At 44.1% G+C, this 23,884-nt stretch overlaps 3 protein-coding genes across 3 annotated transcripts; 1 reads left to right on the forward strand and 2 right to left on the reverse strand.

Annotated features, from left to right (window-relative positions):
• Positions 1-7,086: 7,086 nt before the first annotated feature.
• LOC127314229 (WAT1-related protein At5g07050) lies at positions 7,087-8,963 on the forward strand. Its single transcript, XM_051344685.2, has 4 exons — positions 7,087-7,795; positions 7,892-8,050; positions 8,148-8,299; positions 8,401-8,963. Exons 1-4 carry the CDS (start codon positions 7,157-7,159, stop codon positions 8,654-8,656), a joined length of 1,206 nt encoding a protein of 401 aa, XP_051200645.1. The 5' UTR covers positions 7,087-7,156; the 3' UTR covers positions 8,657-8,963.
• A 2,929-nt stretch (positions 8,964-11,892) lies between these two features.
• Positions 11,893-17,725, reverse strand: LOC127314239 (65-kDa microtubule-associated protein 5-like). The gene is made up of 11 exons (XM_051344692.2): positions 17,521-17,725; positions 16,692-16,895; positions 16,343-16,597; positions 16,047-16,262; positions 15,429-15,584; positions 15,175-15,334; positions 13,577-13,728; positions 13,375-13,462; positions 12,864-12,937; positions 12,699-12,773; positions 11,893-12,321 (listed from the first exon to the last, which is right to left on the reverse strand). Exons 1-11 carry the CDS (start codon positions 17,581-17,583, stop codon positions 12,040-12,042), a joined length of 1,725 nt encoding a protein of 574 aa, XP_051200652.1. The 5' UTR covers positions 17,584-17,725; the 3' UTR covers positions 11,893-12,039.
• A 2,106-nt stretch (positions 17,726-19,831) lies between these two features.
• LOC127314243 (cysteine proteinase inhibitor 3-like) lies at positions 19,832-23,540 on the reverse strand. Its single transcript, XM_051344701.2, has 4 exons — positions 23,247-23,540; positions 22,288-22,513; positions 21,755-21,855; positions 19,832-20,033 (listed from the first exon to the last, which is right to left on the reverse strand). The coding sequence occupies exons 1-4, from the start codon at positions 23,445-23,447 to the stop codon at positions 20,028-20,030; spliced, it is 534 nt and encodes a 177-aa protein (XP_051200661.1). The 5' UTR covers positions 23,448-23,540; the 3' UTR covers positions 19,832-20,027.
• Between the last annotated feature and the right edge of the window lie 344 nt (positions 23,541-23,884).

Here is a 23,884-nt window from a genome sequence, read left to right on the forward strand (position 1 = left end):
GATATGATAAGTATTGTGAGATTTAATTGGGCATTACGACAAAGTACATAGACCGCTATCTAGCATGCATCTATGCCTAAAAAGTCCACCTTCAGGTTATCATCCGAACCCCTTCCGGTATTAAGTTGCAAACAACAGACAATTGCATTAAGTATGGTGCGTAATGTAATCAACAACTACATCCTTGGACATAGCATCAATGTTTTATCCCTAGTGGCAACAGCACATCCACAACCTTAGAACTTTCTCACATCGTCCTGCATTTAATGGAGGCATGAACCCACTATCGAGCATAAATACTCCCTCTTGGAGTTAAGAGTAAAAACTTGGCCAGAGCCTCTACTAATAACGGAGAGCATGCAAGATCATAAACAACACATAGGTAATAGATTGATAATTAACATAACATAGTATTCTCTATCCATCGGATCCCGACAAACACAACATATAGCATTACAGATAGATGATCTTGATCATGTTAGGCAGCTCACAAGATCCAACAATGAAGCACATAAGGAGAAGACGACCATCTAGCTACTGCTATGGACCCATAGTCCAGGGGTGAACTACTCACTCATCACTCCGGAGGCGATCATGGCGATGAAGAGTCCTCCGGGAGATGATTCCCCTCTCCGGCAGGGTGCCGGAGGCGATCTCCAGAATCCCCCGAGATGGGATTGGCGGCGGCGGCGTCTCAGTAAGGTTTTCCGTATCGTGGCTCTCGGTACTGGGGGTTTCGCGACGAAGGCTTTAAGTAGGCGGAAGGGCAACGCGGGGGGCCACACGAGGGCCCCACACGCTAGGGCCGCACGGCCTAGACCTGGGCCGCGCTGCCCTAGTGTGGCGGCGCCTCGTGGCCCCACTTCCTTTCCCCCTCGGTCTTCTGGAAGCTTCGTGCAAAAATAGGACCCTGGGCGTTGATTTCGTCCAATTCCGATAATATTTCCTTTGTAGGATTTCTGAAACCAAAAACAGCAGAAAACAACAACTGGCTCTTCGGCATCTTGTTAATAGGTTAGTGCCGGAAAATGCATAAATACGACATATAATGTGTATAAAATATGTAGATATCATCAATAATGTGGCATGGAACATAAGAAATTATAGATACGTTTGGGACGTATCATGCATGACCTATAAGGTCGCGAAATTTCTGCATAAACCAATGCCAACTTTCCTCTGACTCAACCTCCAACACCTCGTAAGCAATAGGGAATAGCTAATTGTGTCCATCAAGTGCACTAGCAGCTACTATATGTCCTCCAAATATTCCATTAAGAGTTGTTGCATCCACTGCCAAATAAGGCATGCAACCATCCAGAAACCCTTGCCAACAAGCTTTGAAACAAATAAAATCCCTTCAAAAGCATTCATTCTACATTGTCTTCCCTCTTACATTGTACTAAACTATATGCTTATCTATCTATACAACAATGTCTGGACTAGTCATCTCCAATTCAAATTTGAAAGTGTAAAGCAACTAAAAGTTTTCATTCCATGGACCATTGATCATGTCAAGAACTATTTGAAACATAATGAAATAGGGTACACTGATGCCAGGCATAGTTAAGAAACTTTACACAATGATTTAGAATGCACAATTGGTTGTAACACATGAACCACTATGCTCCTGATCATAGTGGATGCATGCACAGCTAGGGGTTTGCAGCGGAAAACAATCTAACTAGTGTATGCCAACTACCAAGATCTATCTAGGAGTAATGATGTAATAGGAAGATTTTGGTGGCTGATACGCCTCAAACGTATCAATAATTTTTATACTCCATGCTTGTTTTACACCAATTCATATATGTTTTATTTTCATTGCACTTCGTTACACCAATTCATATTCTTTTTGTTGGGTTCTATTTGTCATTATCTTTCCAACAAAATTGGTTTCATGTCGATCGGAGTTCGGGAGCTTTTGTTATAAAAGAAACAGAGAAAAGAAAAAAAAAAGGGAAGGGGCCAGCCGGCCGGACCGGCCCAGCCGCCGGCCCACCCGGCCGAAACCGGCCCGGGCGCTGACGCCGGCCGGGCGTCGTACTGTAGCACCCCCGACCTGGTCCGGCCCAAAGCCCGGTCGGCGACCGGCCCACCCGGCGCCTCCCCCGGCCCAGCCGGACACCCCGCCGGCCCGCGCACGCTGAGCGCCCCCGCGCTATCTACCGCCCCTGCTGGGCCTTCCCTCCCACCGCGCGGCCCACCCGCCACTTCCGGTCTGCTGTCCGGTCCGGCCGGGCTGTTGACCGGCCTGTCCGGCTCCAGCTCCGGTCGGCCGGCTGGGCCGCCGGCTGGGCACTATTCTGGCCCGTTTTTCTGCGTTTTTCTTTGTCTTTTTCTCCCCAACGGTTATTTCTTCCTCCTAACTATAAATAGCCTTCTCCCACCTTGAGTTGAGTTAGTTCTTCCCATTCTCTCTCCTCCATTGTTGCCTTTGAAGAACTTGCTCTCTCGCTTGTTCCCCCCCATGATTCTTGCTCATTTTTGAGGGATCTAAGAGAGGAGATCTAGATCTACTCTTCCACCAAACCATTTCTTCTCTAAGTGAGGGAAACTCTTGGGATCTAGATCTTGGAGTCTTTTGTTGACTTTCCCCATTGTTCTTCCTCTCCAATCTCATCCTAGCATTTTTTGTTTGGGTGGGATTTGAGTGTGAAGGATTTGAACACCTCTAGTGTTCTTGCTTTGCATCATTGCATAGTGTTGAGCTCTCCACCACGATTAGTTCGAGTGAGAGACAGTGAGCTTGTTACTCTTGGAGGGAGACCTCCTAGTTGGCTTGTGGTTGGTGCTCCGGTGATCTCTTCAAGAAGATTGTGAAGAGGCCCGGGCTTCTCCTTCGTGGAGCTTGTGAAGTGGTTGTGGAGCTTGCCATCTCCGGAGCGGAGGAAAAGCTAACCATAAGGAAAGGGCCATTATCCTTCGTGGGTGTGGTTCGGAGAATAGGGTGAGCCTTCGTGGCGCGGGGAATCCTTCGTGGACATCCACTCCTCCAAACGTGACGTACCTTCTTGCAAAGGAAGGGAACACGGGAATACATCCTTGTCTCCGCGTGCCTCGGTTATTTCTATACCCGAGCTCTCTTTCCTTGTGATAGCAATCGTGCTTGAAGTACATATATCTTGCTATCACTTGTGCTACATATATCTTGTTCCTATCTTGCTTAGCCTAGTTGTTATTGTTACACTTAGTTGAGCTTAGCATATCTAGGGTTTGTGCTTGTAAACTAAACGATAGTTTAATTCCGCATTCTTACTAGACAAATCCGTAAGAGTTTTTAATTGCCTATTCACCCCCCCCCCCCTCTAGGCGACATCTCGATCTTTCACCTTGGAGGCTCATTGGGAGACAAACCTTCCTTTCTTTTAAATATTCACTTACAATGGACAGCCTTCTTTTGTTTAGGCAAGTGCACAACATCACATGTGCCATTCTTGTCAAGTGATTGCATCTCTTCTTGCATAGCAGAGATCCACTTCACGCGGTCAACGGATGCAACAGCCTCAACATATGTAGCAGGTTCAGTATCATGCTCCACCTGTTCAGCACAACTCAAATCATGATGAACAAGATTACACTCTTCAATTAAACGAGTACGTGGACCTTTGTTACGCCTCGATCTATCAGCAGCAATGGAATTATTTGTTTGCTGCAAAACAGGTGATGAGTGTTGAACAACAATGTTATCATTTTCAGCAATTTCATTTTCTTTCTCCACCACGTGCTCCAATACCTGCACGCTAATCCCCTCTTGCTCATCATCAAAAACATCAGAAATATCAATAGCATCAGAAACATCTGTAGATGAACTCTTATACAACATGACAGCTTCTTAAAGACAACATTCCTGCTATGCAAAGTTTTCTTAGTTTCAGGATTCCATAACTTATATGCCTTAACTCCTGAACCATAACCAAGAACACACTTAACAGCCCTAGGCTCTAGCTTTCCATTATCAACATGAGCATAAGCAGTGCAACCGAAAACTCTCAACTGTGAATAATCAGCAGGTGAACCAGACCATACCTCAATAGGAGTTGTCTTATCAAGCGGAATACAAGGTGACATGTTTATCAAGTAACAGGCGGTGGAGGCTACTTCAGTCCAGAAACATCTATGCATACCAGCATTGGACAACATGCAACGAGCTTTGGAGATGATGATTCTGTTCATCCTCTCCGCCACACCATTCCGTTGAGGAGTGTATGGGATGGTGTGGTGTTTGACAATGCCTTCATCGCTGCAATAATCATTAAAGATAGTAGAACAAAATTCCATGCCATTGTCAGTATGAAGCAATTTAACTTTCTTTTCTTTTTGCTTCTCTACCATAACTTTCCACTTTCTAAAAGCATCAAACACATCAGATTTCTGTTTCAGAAATAAAAGCCATACTTTTCTGGAGTAATCATCTATGATAGTAAGCATGTAATTTGCACCACCAAGAGAAGTCTTGCGGGAAGGTCCCCACACATCAGCATGCACATAATCTAGAATCCCTTTAGTGGTATGAACGGAAGCATTAAATTTAACTCTTTTATGCTTACCAAAAATGCAGTGCTCACAGAACTCAAACTTACTCAAATTGCAGCCATCTAGCAGGTCTCTCCTGTGCAATTCTGCCATGCCATGTTCACTCATATGTCCAAGCTGCATATGCCACCGATTAGTTTTACATGGTTCATCAGGAATAACAGCAGCAACAATACCAGACAAAGTGCTACCTCTAAGAACATATAATTTTGCAGAATTCATATCACCAATCATGTGAACGAGAGAACCTTTTGATACCTTCAGAACTCCACGAGAACCGGAGTGTTTGTACCCATCAACATCAAGGGTACTGAGAGAGATCAGATTTTTGGCCATGCCAGGTATGTGTCTCACATCTGTCAGAGTGCGTGTCATGCCATCATGCATGTTGATCTGAACGGAGCCAATGCCCACGATCTCACGTGGGTTGTTATCTCCCATACGCACAACATCTCCACTCTGCACAAACTCATAAGAACTGAACCAGTGTTTATTACAGCAAATATGAAACGAACATGCAGAATCAAGGATCCACTCATCATTACCAGAAACACAACCAGCAAACACAAGTAGGCAATCGCCATCAGAATTATCACTGGAAAGAACAGCTGCCTTACCATCACCCTCATATTTGTTTTTCGGTTGGTAAGTACCGTTTCTTTTCTCTTTGTTCTGCAACTTCCAGCAATCATCAATATTGTGGCTAGTTTTCTTACAATACTTGCAGAACTTACCATCTCGTCCCTTGGATTTTGAGCGACCTCTGTCGGTCTTGCTCTTATCTCTGTTGTAGTTGTTGTTTCTGTTCTCGGTCCTGCCTCGGACCTGCAGTGCTTCTTCCTTAGATGACGAACCCTTTGCTTGCACCATAGATTTCATATTTTCCCTCCGCTGGAGGGCCTCATAAACTTCGGCAAGGGTTAGTTCATCACGACTGTATAATAAGGTGTCTCGAAAATTTGCAAAAGAATTAGGCAATGAGACTAACAGTATAAGAGCGAGATCCTCATCGTCATAATTTACCTCCATAGACAGCAAATCAGAAACGGTCTCTCTAAAGATCGATAGGTGATTCATCATTGACGTACCTTCTTGCAGCTTGTGCGAGAATAACTTCATCTTCACGTGCATCTTACTGGTTAGATCCTTAGACATGCAGATCGATTCCAATTTCAACCACATCGCCGCTGCGGATTTCTCAGACATCACTTCCTGCAAGATATTGTTGGATAAATGAAGCTGAATTAAAGAAAATGCCTTACGGTTTTTCCTCTTTTCATCGTCGGTCCAGATCTTGGCATCTTTCTTATCAAATCCATCAAGAGCTTCATCTAGATCAGAAGATTGGGTAAGGATCGCCCTCATCTTCACTTGCCACAGAGAAAATCTCGTGACGTAATCCAACTGCGGTAGATCGAACTTCAAGGAAGACATGTCGCAAACCCTAGGTTGAAACCTGGGCTCTGATACCACTTGTTATAAAAGCGATAAGCAAATAACGAAGAACGAAACAAGAACACACGCAGGGGACACAAGATTTTAACGTGAAAAACCCTCTCCAACAAAGAGAGGTAAAAACCATGGGCGCCAGCCAACAAAACTTCACTATATCGGGTAGTGTTTGCAAACGCCGTGTGATATCTTATAATCTGATAAACCCTAGCCGGCGGCTTACAAGATGTATATATAGGCGGTACCAACGATCCGTACCGTACCTACCGGCGACGGGCCTCGCTCTGATCGTCAAAAATTAGCCTCCCTTTAGTATATGAATTTGGATCACAATACAACAGGTCCAAGAGTATCAAGCTCTAGGACTCTCCTTGAATCAATCAACGTGTAGGAGGCAAACCAATGCAACAAATGGAAAGGGAGAACACAATAATACTCCTCACAAATCTCACCCAAAACAATGAATGTTATGGAAAGATTGCGCAGGAGAGGAACAATGGAGAGGATATCAACAACTGACTTTAAGATCAAGATCGAAAAGCTTCCCTTCGCCATTACCTATGCCTGTCCCCTCGTCAATTCCCTCTAAACAAATATGGCACTAAAAACATCTCTGTCATATTCCCACACATAATACCCATTTGATGCTAAATAGGTGATTGAGATTATGTGTCTAATATCTCCACTACTCCCAGCACTAATTTCCGCTCCCCTTCCTAGTAGTTGCCAAAGGCACACTGATGTAAAGGGTGTTCAGTAGACTCTTGTGTGGTGAACTCGCACCGTGGGGACAATCTCCAGCAAAAGCGACGGAGAAATGTACCTGTAATTTTAACTGAGGCAGCCAACGATTATACCACACTTGAAGTTACATGGATAAGTTCATCCGATAGATCAAGCACCGTTCAGGCTAGCCAGTCACCACTCACCAGTGGCAATCGAGCACTTGCATCAGTGCCGAGCATCCCATGCAGCGAGCGAAACCGACCGGCGCGGGACCCCGCTCAACTGCCTACGTAAGCTCCGGCCCCCACCGGCAAAGTTGCCACCCAGAACGGCTATAAATACGCCTCGCCTTGCCACTCCCTCCTCAGGCGATCGAGCACCGAGAGCACACACCCCTACGCTCCACGTACCTAGCTCGCCAGCCCATCTACATAGTCCGGCAATGGCGATGCAGCAGCAGGGCGGCGCCGAGGAGACGCTGATGCAGCGGTGCAAGCCGTACCTGGCGATGATCTCGCTGCAGTTCGGGTACGCCGGCATGAACGTGATCACCAAGGTGTCGCTGAACCACGGCATGAGCCATTACGTGCTCGTCGTCTACCGCCACGCCTTCGCCACCCTCTCCATCGCGCCCTTCGCGCTCATTCTGGAGCGCAAGGTCCGGCCGCGGATGACCCTCCGGGTCTTCATCAACATCTTCCTCCTCGCCCTCATGGGCCCCGTCATCGACCAAAACTTCTACTACGCGGGGCTCAAGTACACCTCGCCCACCTTCTCCTGCGCCATGAGCAACATGCTCCCCGCCATGACCTTCGTCATGGCGGTCATCTTCAGGATGGAGAAGGTGAACCTCAAGAAGGCCAGGTGCGTGGCCAAGGTGGCCGGCACGCTGGTCACGGTCGCCGGAGCCATGCTCATGACGCTCTACAAGGGCCGCGCCATGGAGATGATCTGGTCTAAGCACACCCACCTCCACGACGGCCCGCACCAGGACGCTGCCGCTGCCGCCAAGGACTGGTTTAAGGGGTCCATTTTCCTCATCATCGCCACCCTCGCCTGGGCATCCCTCTTCATCCTACAGGTATTTCTAGCTCGTGGCATGACATAGATCGCTTGCTCCCGTCGTCCATACGTGAACTGAAAATTCTAACTCATAATGTTTGGTCCGTGCGTGCAGGGCCCGACGCTGACGAGGTACAACGCGCCGCTGACCCTGACCATGCTCATCTGCTTCGTGGGCACCCTGCAGGCCATCGTGGTCACGTTGGCCATGGAGCACACCACCGACGTCTGGAAGATCGGCTTCGACATGAACCTCCTCGCCGCCGCCTACGCCGTCAGTCTCCCAAACCATATACTGACACCATCAGAGACAGCAAACAAACATGGCATGAAACTGATAAAAAAAAATCTCTGCAAATATATATGTGCAGGGTATCGTGACGTCGAGCATTGCCTACTACGTGCAAGGGCTGGTGATCCAGGTCCGGGGCCCGGTCTTCGCCTCGGCCTTCAGCCCGCTCATGATGATCGTGGTGGCCATCATGGGCTCTTTCATCCTTGCAGAGAACATCTATCTCGGAGGGTACGTGCCTGCATATATGCTCATATATCTTCTTCGTATCGCACACACGAACACGACAGAGCAAGAGCATTACATTCTTGCTGACTGTTTGGGATTTTCAGGATCATCGGGTCCGTCCTCATCGTCGCCGGCCTCTACTCGGTGCTCTGGGGGAAGCACAAGGAGAGCGTGGAGAAGAAGGATATCGAGGCGACCGAGATCCCCGTGGCGATCAAGGGCGTCGATGCCAACGGCAGGATCATGGACATCGTGGAGCTGGACGAGGTGCAGCTGGAGAAGGCCAAGGCCAACGGCAAGGCGGTCACCATCTCGGTGCCTGCCGAGGAAGCCCGGATGCAGCGCGACGGCGAGAACTGACTGGGCAAGAAACTCGTAGGTCTATTGATCAATGGACCTTGTTGTCTTCCCTTCTTTTGCTCTTGGATCCCTGGCAGTGGGAGGGTAAGCAGTGGTGGTAGTAATACTAGTAAAAACATCTAGTGGCAAACTGGTAATATGTATGCTGTGATGTGAGGGAGAGCTTTGTAACCTCTCTGTACCTAAGCAAGCAGATGCTTTCAGTTTGGGATAGCCATGTCGTCTTATCTGCATCGATCTTTTGTATCAGCTACCGGCCCCTTCCAATATTAATTATGACATATATAGTGAACCGTAATTATGTCAAGGCTGGCTCTTCCAATCCTATGTCAAGCAAGTGGTTGATAATGTCATATTATCCTTCTTGCAGCTACGTAATGACTTCTTGCCTAGCGCACAAAGGAGTTAATCAGACATAGTGTTTAGAACTCATATGATTGGTTGTGGGCAGGCAGCGCTCCTGAAACTCTGATAGAGCAAGAACATAGTACACACCTACAAAGCAAATCTTTCTCTGCGTTTTACATATCTTTTTTATATTGTAAGTGCAATATCAATGTGCATTTTCGCTACGTATGGTTCCGATGCGGCGGTTGGCACATAACCATACATCTATTATTCATGAAACTTTGTTGTACCAGTTGCACCTTGAGAAATTATGCAAAATGCTTCCACCATCCACATGTATATGCCATTGGTGCATAGTGGTACCAAAGAACCCATTCTTAATTAATCAGCAAAAGATAGCCCAATCAGGGTTAATTAATCTAGTGATGGGAATTTGGAGGAAGGAATAATTCCCCAAAAGCATGCAATCCTAGTTAGCGCGCACTTGCAAGATTCAGTGTCAGCCCTAAACCAGCATGAATCTCTTTAAGCCGGAATATAGATTCCAATCCGAGGTCCCATCTCTCCAACCAGTGCGGTGGGGCAAGTTGGTGCCACAAAGCACAGGGACAGGAACAAGAACAGAACAATGACCTGAATATGATGCTCCTGCCTCCTCCATATCCCCAAAGAAAATTCCCATGCTCCCATTCAAATCCTGGGATACATGGCATGGTGGATATAATCTGATAGATACATGCGCCGGGTCGACGAGGTCTCGTAGGTTCTCTTACTGGCTTCCATTGTCTGAGGGGGAAGGAATATCAAGTTGCAGATAAGCAGTAGTCAATTGCACTTGCATGCACCAAGTTAATGGATTCTGCATCACTCGCTACTTGGAAAATGAAACACGTTTCGCACTTCAGTTGTGCAGCAAGATAAGTGATGGGGTATAACTTCCTGCCAGGCTCTTATCATGATGCAGCAAAGGTCATCAACTCGCAGTTTCGGACTGATCTTCAACCGAAGAAGGATTATCACAGCACGTCGTCAAAACTATATGGCATCTAGATTAGCTTGTTCACAAGATTACAAATGAATTTGGTGATACGTGTGTTAGTTGTGGAATCTACCTCATTAGTTACGTCAGTGATACGTTTCAAATTGCAACTCTCATTAGCTCCTTTTTCTTTCAGCAAAGAGAGCACAAAAAAGGGCACAGTCGTCTACCTACTTAGCGTGTAATATGCTTGCTCAATATGGTTTTACGAGTAGACGATTAGCAAGTCTTGGAACTTATCCGCTAATCGGTCGCGGAAAATAATAGTGCTCCCACCCAAATCTGTCAACATCTTGGGAATAACAGAAAACAATCCTCTGAGTAGAGGAGCAATGTATGCTTAGCATAAAGCCAACCACACTCACAAAATTAGTGTTTCTACACTCAGCCGACGCACAATAATTCGCTCCAGAAACCAATGATCTTGTTGTATGGTTACCTCAGCAGAATGCAAAAAATAGGAGCAGATACGCTAATAGAATAAAGAGCATTACGCAAGGTCGTAATCTAACTAAGATACCCTGCTCCAAACCATGCCGCAGCCCCAACTTGTAAAAATGTGATTCTCGAATCACGAATCACCTTGATTTTTTAGGAGAACTTGATTTTTTTTCTCATGATATCATGTAATCCAGATATGTTATACACAGCCACCCTGAGTGTTCTGGACGGGATATATATGTCTGGTGTGTAATAAGCTCCAGCACGGTTTCAGACGTGCAAAGCTTTTGATTCCATCTATTATTGAGCAATCAGTATCACACAGAGCCAGTAAAAGAACATATTCATAGATGACCAGGCAAATACTCAACCAAGGATAAAAAAAACTTGTCACAATTGGACCTTTGTTCCTTTAAGTATCAAACTCAAGAAATCTGCAACCTTTAACCAACATCTGATATTTAACTCACAGGGTAACATCTTCTAGTAGAGAAACGCTCGTGATTTTAACTTTGTGAAAATGACCTGAACAGCTCTTCACTTTAACTAACCTGTAAAGAACTTTCGGTTAAGTATCTTTCGACCAATTGAAGAGACTGGCACTATAGTTCAGCCCCGTGTCTTGTGATGGAAGTAATCTCTTCCACCCGTGTGTCTTGAGTATAATAACAGTGACTTAACATTAATTAAGTGGAATACTATTCATAGGTATAAGGTCTTATTTCATTAGGTTGCACACTGAAGGAACACTGATGACTTCAATTGAAATGTCGACTAGATAAACGCTACTTTGGAATCAGATCTTGGGGGCCTATGTCACTGAATTCTTTAGCTGGAGATTCACTGTGACTTTACCCGTTGGATTAGCAACAAGATTGCTAGGGGGAGGGAACACGCACCAAAACTGCCTTTGGGATCAATGGAATGACCAGGCAAGGAACACTAACATATTGTGTGGTTCAGTGAGATCATTTGCATGACACTGGTGGTACTGACTAACAATGGTGCAGGAGGGAACAAAGACATGAGTCAAACATAAGATGAGATTGGCATGTTCATGCAACACCAGTACATAAATTCATTATGTTCCAGACAATTTTCCAGCTATTTCTATGGTTGAATCTTAGTAACATCTAGCCACTAAAATAATATGCAAGAATTTCTAGATATTAAAACAAAATCAGCTTTCAGATAAGGCAACAGAATGCCGAGCACTGACAGGACCAGAAAGATACGTGGTTTTTAGCACCCAGAAAGAAAATGGATCGAAAGATAGCTTTAGACCATTCAAGCGCATTACAAAGCAGCCTTAGTTTCTTGTGCAAGAACATAAGAAATATTGATAATATTGCTATTCTGCATGCTAAACAAAAATAAAAGAGTTGGGCAGCAGTACCATTTAAAAGGGTTCAAGTCTGAAAAGTTCTATATCAGAAGTTACAGTAACAGAACCATTCAAGCATTAACAAGCAGTTAATCTATCTGAGATAAAGCTTATGAAATATAAATCTAAGTTACTTGCTAGATTACAACTTGCAGGAGGTGATTACATTTTTCACAAGGTAGAATTGTCTGAAGAATCTTTGGGAAGGGCAACATAGTTTGCTGGTATGGAAGCAGTTGTCTTGCCAGCATCCTTCATTTTTCCACAAGACAAGCCTCCCTTGCGTGAAATTGGGGTAGAAACACGCCGGCTGTTAGGAGTTCCACCAATGATGTTGACGTTAGAACTCTGCCCAAGAGGCTTCCTTGCCGATAGCGGACGCATAGGACTAGGCTTCGCCCCATATGTTGAACCATGTTCTGCTGTAAACTGTTCTTGTAATTTCTTAAGTTCCTGCAAATCAAAACATCCCAGTATATTATAGTTGATATAATGATATGTGATGCTGGAAGGCCCACATCCAAACATGGTAACAAAAGCCATCCTATATCTGATATCAGCTCTCCAAATCAGTGGCACAGAGAAGAAACGAAACATTTTAACATGCATTCGCAAATGAGAATGGCTAAGAAGCGGTCTGGACTATCTTGACCAGAGAATAGCTCAACTGTAGTTACTTTCAATCTGTATCATTTGTATTCTGAAGTTGAGCCAGATTAGAACATATCTTCAGAATGTTAAGCATGCAAAACAGGCAACCCTAGAATGTTCAGACACTGATACATGTGACAAGGATTGAGTAGAAAAGAGGCATGAAAATATGAACCAACCCGTAATCGACGCTTTTCATCTTCCCTTTGTTGTCTTCCAGATGTGTATTGTTCTAAGCTATCCAAAAGCCTCATCTGTACAAAATACGGTAAATGCTACGTAATTAAGACGAAACTGACACAACCTATTTATATGGAAAGAGCATTGTGTATATATGAACTTGCCTTATCATGCATAAATGGTATGCCCTTCTCCTTTTCCCAAGCTTTAACTCTAGCAGTCAAATTCTCCAGCAGAGCTACATGACAAAATAATATTGAAGTTGAGAAACAGGCGTCAACAAATACTTCTATTAGAGAAATCAAACATCAACATAAGTAGGTCAGCCACCAGAAAACATAAAAAATTAGTGCCAGAGATAGATGGAAAGTCAGAATAACCGTGATCATTTTATCTAACGCAGCGTATCAATTGACACATAAGCATGTTTCCAGAAGTTTTCACTTCGTTAAATTTTGTAGTCAAAGCTTCAGTTAGAAAACAAATGTCAAATGATACTATCAGAACAGATAAAGCATTAGTTAAATAGCTATCCTTCAAGCAATCCAAAAAGAGTATCATGTGAAAGCCTCATAGGATTCTCCCATGATCTACTGCTAGTACCTTAATATTTGGAGCTTATCTAAACATTACATGTTTTTAGTAGAAACACCCACAAAAAGTATACATGCTTACATGGAATTTTGCTGACCAATGTCCTTGCTTTCTCCGCCCGCTTGAGATTTACGTGGGCTCCTCGACCAGCATTATAGCGATTTTGATCCTGAAATTGCAACCATATCAATTGTATATGGCAAATGCAACATTTCAACTGAAGATACCTAGCTGATCGATTAACCATTTGAACTAGATGGAGAAAAGAAAGTGTTCAAGTTACCCTCTCGTATTCACCAAGCCAACCCTCCTCTTCGGTTGCTAATGTCCATTTCTCCACCTTTTCTAGAATGTCCTTCCTGCTTAGGGCAAGCTCTCTTGCTTCTGTAATTCGATCATCCATATTGGTAAGCAGCTCTGAGAGATCTGCTCTGCCTACAAAATGAAGTTCATATACATTATCAAATTCAACAGATAGCAGTACAAAATCACAAGGCAATAAAATAAGAGCTGATGAAACACGACACACAAAAATTTGTCCTAGATCAGCTAAATCAGGAAGTAATCGTGTAATCACCGAAACTAAGAAAAAAGCAAACACCCTGTATCTTAATTGCTAGTAGAAAATACAATAGGCGGCAGTTAACTATTGAAGCATGGAAAAACTCAGGATCTCATCCACTGACGCAGCAAAACAAACTTTCATATATTAGCCTTGAAATTTTTGAAATGAAATAAAATTAGCGACAGAACATATTCACACTGCATAGCAAATGAATTTAGTATTACAGGAGGAGCTAGAAAGTTAGAATGAACTCTGAAGCAAATGAATTGTTCATGTAGCTTTGCATACAATTTGCCAAACGTGAAATATCATCTTCAGGAGACTAATGTTGAAATATCTAGTAAAAATAACAATGCACCGCATGCCACTAACATTCCATAAAATGCCTTTATTTGAGTTTTTCAAATACAAGAACCAAGTACAGAAACAAGGTATTTTAGCAACTACTTTACAATTAATCATATTCACTTATTTAAATTATTGACATTTTGTATATGAGTGGTCTTTTTTCGCATTATGGTAGAACCCTTTGGTGATTCAGTACACTGGTTTTTGAAGACTTATTTCACCATGAAAAAACTTCATAATCAGTGACTTAATGTTTCAGTCTAGTAGTATCAATGCTCGGTTGCTAAAAGGAAATGCTGTTATGAACTTATGATTGTTAGCTAAAAGGGGCAGAGTAAAATACTGCAATTTAAACAAAAAAGCATTCAATAATTGCTAAAAAAATGGTGTAAATATTAAATAACAGAAAGAGAGCATTTAAATGCGATTAGGCAGACAATAAGAAACAACCCAAAGAGCATATAATGTTGCAATTGGCAAAAACGTTCATAAAATTGCAAGGTGAGGCAGAAATAGCAGCATTAAACAACAAAGAAGCACCAACAAAATTTTGCAGCAGATACAACTTAATAAACACAGAAGCACGACAAAAGATGGAAATATTTACTCTTATACTCTTATAAAGACCTGACAAGATATCAATTAACACAATTAACATACATTCTATGTTGTATATACATCATGTACAAAAAAACTTATTGGTTAAGTTCTCCCCGCAAATGAATTTTTTTGATTGATTGTTTAGATTTAAGTACTCTCTCCAATCCATAATCATAAGTGTCGTGGTCACGTATTATGGATCAGAGGGAGTACATTATTGGATAAATTATAATTTCCATAAAATAAGTGATTATGATTACATAAGATTTTAATCAACAGAAAAAACTTTCTCAGCAAAGCACAGATATTTAGCTAGTATATACTCCAGTTATGACTTTCAGGATAAAAGGAATGAGAAAGAAGTAAACCGGAATCTATAAGATCTGTGAGAGTCCGCCACTCATGGTCCCTGTCAATATCCATGTGAACACTTTTGTAGATTTCTTCAAGTTCCGTCATTTTCTTTAATACAAGCTCTTTCATTTTGCTAGCTTTCAAATACTTCAACCTCTTAACCTCGGCCTCTACCTAAATAAAGGAAAAAGGTTTTACATGAACATGACATGAAGAATTAGCTTTAAGAAAGTTCAAAGAAACTAAAAGAGAGCAAATCAACTGTAACCTTCTCAATAAGGTCATGTGCAAGGCATCCTTGGGGCATCACTGTATTGGGTGATACAGATATCAAAGAAGTAACATGGTCGAAGCATTTCTGTTCATCTAGTGGTGTATCCATCAGACTCCATAGCTCAATAAGTGTACTTCCAAGATTTTGTAGCTGTAATATATGATGCAAATGTGGATCATTAATACAAACAATTCTATGTAGAAAGGAAAGCACTCTAACGTACACATACTAAGTCACTCTTGAGAAAGTAAAGAACAGTACGGTAAGTGAAACCATGCACTGTTTTCTCAAAACAGTAAAACCGTAAACAGAAATTAACTATTAAAGGAAGTCCGTAAGGAAAATGTAGTGAGAAATATAGGATGGTTGATATAACAAAATTGTGCACTGTACAATAAATAAATGGTAAACCATGTCATGTACAGTGTACCATGAATCATAATGGACTGACAACAACAACAACAAAAAACCATATTCCACAGGTCAGCAAAATTGAATGATATACTTTGTTAAGCTGAATCGCATTATATCAAACTCAATACCTAGCATACTAGAGGTAGATGAACACACTGAACAGAGCCATGCTTTTGATTGAATGACAAAGACAAATACCTTTCGGAGCCTCTGTTTCTTTTCTTGATTTAGTGCATGAACTTTTCCTGCAAGCCGGTCGAGAGTGGAATCACTTATACTCATGGTTTTGCTTCTTTCCAATTCAACAAAGCTGGGGTGGACATCGTATAATGTCTTCTTAAGATCAAGAGACATCATGTTGCACATCTCGTCAATACACTTGAGCTGGACATCAATCTTTTGCAGCCTGAGATTCTGAAAACATAAACGGAAACAATTTAAGCGTCACAGTCAAAGGATTTCTGGAAAGGATAGATTCACACCAGGTGCCCAACCTTTTCCGCCTGGAGCTCATTAAGCTGGGTTTTCAATTCCGTCAGTCTTTTGATTGACAAGTCAGTCTCATCAACTAAAGGAGCAGCAGGATCACCATGATTGATAGTTCCCGAAATTTCAGCCTGCAGACGAACTATGTGCAGCTGAACAGCCAGAAACTCATTCACGCGCTCATCTCTCCTCCGCCGCAGATCGTCCAGAACTGGCTCCACTTTCGCAAGTTGCTCCATTAGCGTACCCCCAAGCTTCTCCACCTGTACGAATAAAGAGCAAGGACCAGCAATGAGACATAAGAGCATGATACCAGCAAGAAGCACGGAACGAATCATGAAAGCGGTTCACATGTACCCTAGAAAAGGATTCACGCTCGCCCAGAGCAGAGAGGATCTTCTCTATGTCCGCTTCACCCAAGGACATGGCCTGAAGTAGCTCGGCCTTTTGCTTTCTAGTTTGCTCCACTTTCGTCCTGTACACATTGAGGCAATCCTCCTCCAGTTGCAGTATCATCTTGTCCCTTTCAAGCTCATCCTGGCCAATTTCTCCCCACAGTTCCTGCATCAGTAGGTAGAATCTTTAGACAGTTCAGATGAAACGCGATGCAGAAAGGAATAAAAGAAGCAGGGGTACAGGACAGTTAGTTTAATTACAATGCTTAGACAAACAAAAAATGCAAAAGGGGAAATTTTAGACAACGATTTGCCAACGAACCAACACAAATGACCGAACCACAGTTATGAGGAAACCCCACCAACGAATGCAATGTCGCAACCGAATTCCGGAGCTAAGGAGCAAACATAACCGATATCGCATACCAACATTGTTACCAAAATAAAAGATCTTATACTACCAAGAAAGCGCCAAGAAACGCAAAATCAACCCCTGATTCCAGCACGTCCCTAGGGCCCGACACCAAGAATCACAAAACACAGCAGCAGGAGCGCGATCCCTGGCACAGGAGTACATTCGAACGCCTAGACGCATCCACCGGTTATTCCATTTCCATTTCAGACAGCGAAGGAGATCCTAATTCCTTCCGAGCTAACAGCCACCGGAGGCCCCATCTCCGGCAATCAGCGCATCACGAACGCGACAAGACACAGATCCCTCTGCGGCCCTTCCCCACAAAAAAAAACTAACACCTAAATCTCGAACCAGATGAGACGCGGAAGAAACGGACCTGCAGTTCCTGGAGAAACGAGCCGCAGGAGGCGCGCGTGGGCGGCGGCGGCGAAGTGGCCATGGATGAGGAGGGCGGTGCGATCGAAGGGGATGCCGCTCGGATCTGGGAGCGCGGTCCCTCGGCTAGGGTTTATAGAGGGAGGGGGAGGGGGATTTGAAAGTGGGGGAGCGGGAGGAGGAAGGAGAAGACAACGGGGCTCCGTTTTCGACGGAGTAGATAGATGTTTTTGAAAACGGGTGCAGTGATCTCGCCGACTTTGCTGGGCCTGTGATTCAAATCGGTGGGGGTTGGTAGCCGCAAACGGCGCTAGTCTAGTGTCAACTGTCAAGAAAATATATCCGTCTATGGCTAGTTGAAAAATGAGTTGATTGATCCGAGCAAAGTGTTGTTCAAATTTCCCTGGTTTTGGGACACCAGTTACTGTTTGGAGTACTAGAGTAATACAAGAATAGGCACCTCTTTGGAACAGAAAATTCCATCTTTATTTTGACACTTTTTACATTGACCACCAGGGGAAGATTCCCTCCCTTGGCTATACGTTGTTAGATAGATGATGAGACCTCTCCAGCAGCGAATTTATACGTACTAGATAACACCCCGTTTAATTCAGTCCCGTTGGGACTTGAACCCGGGTGGGCTGGCTGCGTACTCGCAAGTCTTGCCACTGAGCTAGCACTCGGTTCTCTTTGACACTTTTTACTAAGAGCATCTCCACCGTCGGCCCCCAAATAGGCGCCGGCAGGGTCGCCGGCACTTCCGTATGGGGCGCCGGCAGAGCATCCTCTATTTGGGGATGCTGCTCCCACACCGGCGGCCCCGATAAATTCAGAAAGTTAAAATCAAATTCTGAAAATGATATTTATACGGAGTTCGAACGAAATTTGTACAAACTTAACGCGAATTTAAACTAAAAAACTATTAAAAAACATCTAGCGACGCTGGGAGTCGAAGGCGCTGAAGTCCAGGTCGTCGCCGTCGTCGCTGGATGACCCGAAGGACCAGCTGTCATACTCGTCGGCCTCCTCCTCGTCGGGCTTCTGCTCCTTCAGCGCCGGCAGCTCGGAAGGCCCGTCAAGGTCGATGAAGTTGGCGCCATGGTCCCTAGCGGACCACACCGCCGCCTGCCTCAGGTCGATCGCGATATGCCGGTAATCTTCGTCGACGGAGCGGCCGACAATGAAATTCGTGTTGGGGAACTCCCCCTCGTCGTCGTCGCCACGGAGGCCGCCTGCGCTTCGGCCTCCTTCTCCCACCATTTCTTCTTCGCCGGCGGAAGCGGTGGCGAGGCCGCGGCGTCCTCCTCCTTGAGGCGGCGGCGGTTGGACAGCGGTGGCTAGGGTTGTGCGCCATCCTGCCGCCGACCTCATTGTTGTGCGCCATCGTTGCTGGTTGAGTGTGTGGGGGGTTTGCGCGGCGGTTGGAAGGCGGCGGCTAGGGTTGGAACGCGGGAAACCGAGAGAAGTGTGCGCCGGTGTGGTTTTAAGGGAGGCGGCGGACGCGCATTGAAGGTGTGTGGGTAAGGTAGGTGGACGCCGCGTGGCCGGTCGACGCCCTCGTTGCCGCTTCGGTTTCCGCGCGGGAGGCCATTAACGCCGACGACCATCCTCCCCGCGTCGTTTCCGATGCGAACCGCCGCGTCCTCTCGCTGACAAGGTGTCTCCACCCATGGAAACCGTCGTGCCGCGAGGCGCCGGAGCGCCCGATTCACACCCTTGGCCAAGGGGCCGGCACGGGATTGTCGGCGCTTCTATTGGGCTCAAGAAAGCGCCGCGGCCGTTTAGGACACGCAGGTGTGAGCCTATTTTCGCTGCCGGCCCCAAAACGCTATCAGGGGCGCCGGTGGAGATGCTCTAAGCTTCCTTTTGAAACAAAGGAATCCGTTTTGAGTTACTAGAGAAAAATGCACCTTTTTTCTTGCAATGACAAATGCACCTTTTTTCTTGCAATGACGCAGGAGACTAAGGACATGATTGCACCTAGTTACCGCACGTTTACAATTGACGGAGTCCAAAATAAAATGCACTCAAACGCGCCCACATGGCGCAAAGTGTAAGAGCACGGATAATACAAACATGTTGAATTCCAATGTTCACACAATCCAAAACCAAATAATTACTCAGATTTATGTGTCTGCATTTAGTTAGGTTTAGTAGGTTCACAGGACCACATCCATGTACTTCAATACATGAAAGAACAATGAAGGCAGCAGCACAAATATCATACTACTATGTACATACATGAACATTAACAGTATGCCGTATAAGTACAGAGTCCACACGTTTCGACAGAAATATACGGAGGCCATATGTAAAGGCTCAGAGCATGTCTGCTCAACAGCATATTACTATCTAGTTGTCATTTAATAAGCAGACTAACAGTGGATGAAAACTTTACACACGGGAAACTACCAGTAGTTCACAGGTTGCTGCCAGCAAACATTTTAGAACGTCAGGTTCTGACCTTCACGCCTTATATTCCTCTCCTGGAAGCTAACTTTACACCCTCTATGCCTGAAAATCGACATATTGGTTATCATGACAGAAATGTATTAACCCAAATAAGCAAATATAGAATGCAGAAATAGGTTAGAGCATACTGGACTTATGACCTTTTTTATTGAGATTTCGGCGATAGTAGATATCAGAGAAGTTCCAAAAAAAAATATAGTAGATATCAGAGAAAAAACTGCTGATTATGACTCTAAAAGTGCGACTACTGTCTCATGCAAGCTAGAACAGCCAAGAATGGATTTTCTTATTCACATTAGGCAGGCAGCACGGCCTAACTAGTGAAGTTCACAAAAGTTGGTACTAATTATTGCACAGGACTTGCAAACTCAATGCAGAAGTCGTTAATCTAGCTCAGATAAGGTTTTACGTAGTAAAAAAAACATGCAGTATGTAAAATATGGCAATGTTTCCTATTTTGCTGCCCCCTGAAGTGTCTGTCTCCTGGTTTGGCACATTCCTGTTTTCTTGTTCTGATATTGTTCATCCATTCTATACTTGACAGTAAATATTTATTTTTCAATATATGATCAGTAGGTTTCAAATGGTTATGAGTACTAGTTTTTATCAATCACACACATAAACAAAGGGTTCCATAACTGATAGCACACATCAAGCCAACTAATTGTGTATCAAAATGGCAGTGCCAACTGCCAAAATCATGTGATCAAGTAGCACCACGTTCTTTATCAAAATATTTTTGGATGCTCATGAAAAAGTTTGCAGGAAATGAAATCCCAACATAACTTGTCTAACAGTAAGCGTCAATGCAAAACAAAGAACTGGACTTGGGTGCCAATACATCAGTATTAGATACTTCATAGTTCATATACTACTGTCAAAAAAAGGAAAGTAAGGAGCCAAAAGTTATTCACCCACGATGTAGATAAGCACAACGTGCAAGGAAAGTGGGGGTAAAAAAGTCCACACTATACATTTAAGCAAGCTGCAATAAAATGAATGATTTTTGCAGTGTTGGAACAGAATATACTTGTCCCATCAACCTAATATGGACCAGGATATATATCAAATTAAATAAAAATTTAGCAGTAGCAACACCAGGATAAGCAGACATGTCACCAAATTAAAGCCATAGATTGCTTCTGAAGCTACGGCATTTTCACCAACCTTTCTTTACTGCGGTGGTGTCTTTGGTTTGTTGGCTCATATGGAAAGTAAGGAATGCAGAGATTTTTTAGATGATCAGGCCCAGATTCGCAACTTAGCATTGCAATTTGGTACATGACATTTCCCTACATGCTTATAGGTTTAAAGCTGAACACAAGCAAAGCTTCTTAGTTGGATCGATTCTCTCTCATAGGTAGATGACGTCTGCTTCTTTTTTTGCTATTTTTATGTACAGAACCTTTTTTATATATGTTTGATCTTTGAATAAAGGAGGGGCGGATGTGGGGCTTTTGCCTCATAGTAGCTAGTCAAAAAAAAAATTAGCCATAGCTTAACCCATAGCCCTTAAAACTTGTGCGATAGGCAATCAGACGCGGATCTAGCATCTCTGCACCGGGAATGACATTGTTTATATGTACTATGTACTATGAAAAACATAACAACAATACACTGTTTTAAAAATGTGACATCGATAGTATAATTTAGTAATATCATCATAATTCAAATAAATAGTCCCACAATAATTTTAAATAACAAATAGTGTTATATATATTGCATTGGTGATGGGTTGCATAGGAAGATGAGACACTAATCACCTGAGAAGAGGATGAGGTGTCGACAGAGAGTACATTGTTTTCATTGATGTGCATGCGAGTCTTCCTTGACATGTGGGTCTGAACAGAGAGCTTGGGAATAACTGAAAAAATATACATTATAAGCAAGAAGCCATACATCATCTTAGTTCCAAGTGAACTGAAGTTGAACTGGGTAAGTTATCAAAAAATATGTTCATACATGCATGGATTATTTTGGTATTTACAAGGATTTCCTGCTGGATAGGTTAGATCTGGAATTCTGGACCATATGGCCCAATCCAGGAGTTTGCAATCAGGACTTGTTACAGCATTCAAGAAGTTATTCTCGGACCATGCAACAAGCCACCACTTTGTCGGAAAAAGAAAGGCACCACTTTGTTGGAAAAAAGGCCACCACTTTGTTGGGAAAAATAGGCACCAAGACAATCCACTAATTTGTGTAGCAGTTTTAAAGTTACTTTCAGAACTAGATACTCGATGATATTCAACATTATTATCTTAAATACTGAGGAAACTAATGAGATCAACAATACCTGGCCCCGTGCTAGCAACAGAAGCAAAGGAAGACTCAGACTGGGACTCCCCAGCATGACTGAACTCAACAACTGCCTTAAAATTTTCCCACGGCTTCACCCAGACCTTTGCCTTGTATAGACTTTTCTTCCCAGCGTCAACCACCTCCAACATCAGATCATGCATGGTCCCAGCGACCACTTGCCGTTTCGCATTCACCACACGTGCAAACTCCAAGGCAGAACCCTGCAGAACAAGATAAAAATCAGAGGAAATCTAGAATAGTATGCTGAATCCATGTTTTAATGAAGACTTCCCAGCATGATTAACAGAAGAGAAAATTAAGCATAATATACTTCGATGAAGAACGCAACCTATAAGAAAATATAAGAAAACGCGAAAATATATGTAACGGCAAAATCTTGAAAATTCATTCAAGATTTTGCCAAATGCATCCGTTTCTAAAAAAACCAGTTTCGTGTAGGAATATTTCATGATCACCAAAAAAAATGTCAGAGAGCAGCTCAAGCCTCAATCAGATCTATTCATGAGCTAGTGAAGTGCAAGTCTGTTTAAAACATCACATTGGAAAAAGAGTTAGTTGGCAAGTTGCATATGGTTCCACTTACGCTAACTAAAATCTGGAATTCAAAATTCAGATCTCGAAACTCGCTGCTGGCCGTTTTAGGCGTTTGAAACGTGGAATTATTGAAGCGTAAAATTGCTAGAGTTGCACATGTTTCCAGTTAAGTCAACGAACTCTGAAATCCGACAACCAGATCCCCAAACTTGCATAGGTTATGGAAAACTACCGTGCATTGTGTCCCTAAAATCGCACTGGTCGAACCTAGGCGAAGCACTAATTTCTTCGACTATTTGGACAACTGGACCTAACTGTAGTAACACGATGTAGGGCACACGCAATTTAATCCGAAGACGTGACTCATCATCATACGAACTGAATTCGAGCTGAGCGCACCTGGTTCCTGTTGTGCTCGGCGACGGCGAAGCGCGCGGCGTCCTCGGCCTCGGCCTGCTCGCGGATCGCGGCGAGCATGCCCCGCACGAGGCCGCTCTCGTCGCCGCCGAGGTGGAACCCGGCGGCCCCGGGGACCGCGGCCGCGGCGGCGGCCAGGAGCACCGCGAGGGCGAGGAGCGCGGCGCCGGAGCGGCGAGACATCGTCGCGGGGCGAGCCGTCGGCTCCTCCGGAGCTCTCGATTGGTTGGCGAGTTGGCTGGCGTATCCGCGTGTGGTTGCTGTCTGCTTGCGTCGGGTTGCTTCTTGGGTTGGGGGAGGGGAAAGCGAGTGGGGCAGGGAAGGTTGGTTGGCGTGGAGGGGACAGCGACGCGTCTTCGAATCCTAGCCGTCCACGCTTTAGATCGGATCGGGCACTGGATGGTAAATAACCTTCGATGGGGACTTTTTTTTTTTTCGAAACAGACGTAACCCTATGATCACCTCCGAAAGACTGCGTCCAAAAACTTTATTCGACGGGTCTTGAGATTGAAGAAGTTACTACAGACGTCTCGCTATCGACGGGAACGTCGCCTCTCACTGAAGAATATTCTGTCTTTTTTAATGAGACACCAAAGAGTAAAACATGTGGTTTGAACTCT

This window comes from Lolium perenne, chromosome 1 (genome assembly GCF_019359855.2).
Source record: "Lolium perenne isolate Kyuss_39 chromosome 1, Kyuss_2.0, whole genome shotgun sequence".
In the NCBI taxonomy this organism is placed as follows: Eukaryota; Viridiplantae; Streptophyta; class Magnoliopsida; order Poales; family Poaceae; genus Lolium; species Lolium perenne.

Coding starts and splice junctions, on each gene's coding strand:
- LOC127314229 (XM_051344685.2), top strand. CDS start 7,157: ATGGCGATGCAGCAGCAGGGCGGCGCCGAGGAGACGCTGATGCAGCGG. Junction 7,796..7,891: donor CATCCCTCTTCATCCTACAG/GTATTTCTAGCT, acceptor CCGTGCGTGCAG/GGCCCGACGCTGACGAGGTA. Junction 8,300..8,400: donor GAGAACATCTATCTCGGAGG/GTACGTGCCTGC, acceptor TGGGATTTTCAG/GATCATCGGGTCCGTCCTCA.
- LOC127314239 (XM_051344692.2), bottom strand. CDS start 17,583: ATGGCCACTTCGCCGCCGCCGCCCACGCGCGCCTCCTGCGGCTCGTTT. Junction 16,598..16,691: donor AGCGTGAATCCTTTTCTAGG/GTACATGTGAAC, acceptor TTATTCGTACAG/GTGGAGAAGCTTGGGGGTAC. Junction 13,463..13,576: donor GGCTTGGTGAATACGAGAGG/GTAACTTGAACA, acceptor TTGCAATTTCAG/GATCAAAATCGCTATAATGC.
- LOC127314243 (XM_051344701.2), bottom strand. CDS start 23,447: ATGTCTCGCCGCTCCGGCGCCGCGCTCCTCGCCCTCGCGGTGCTCCTG. Junction 22,514..23,246: donor CCGAGCACAACAGGAACCAG/GTGCGCTCAGCT, acceptor CTTGTTCTGCAG/GGTTCTGCCTTGGAGTTTGC. Junction 21,856..22,287: donor TGTTGCTAGCACGGGGCCAG/GTATTGTTGATC, acceptor ATATTTTTTCAG/TTATTCCCAAGCTCTCTGTT.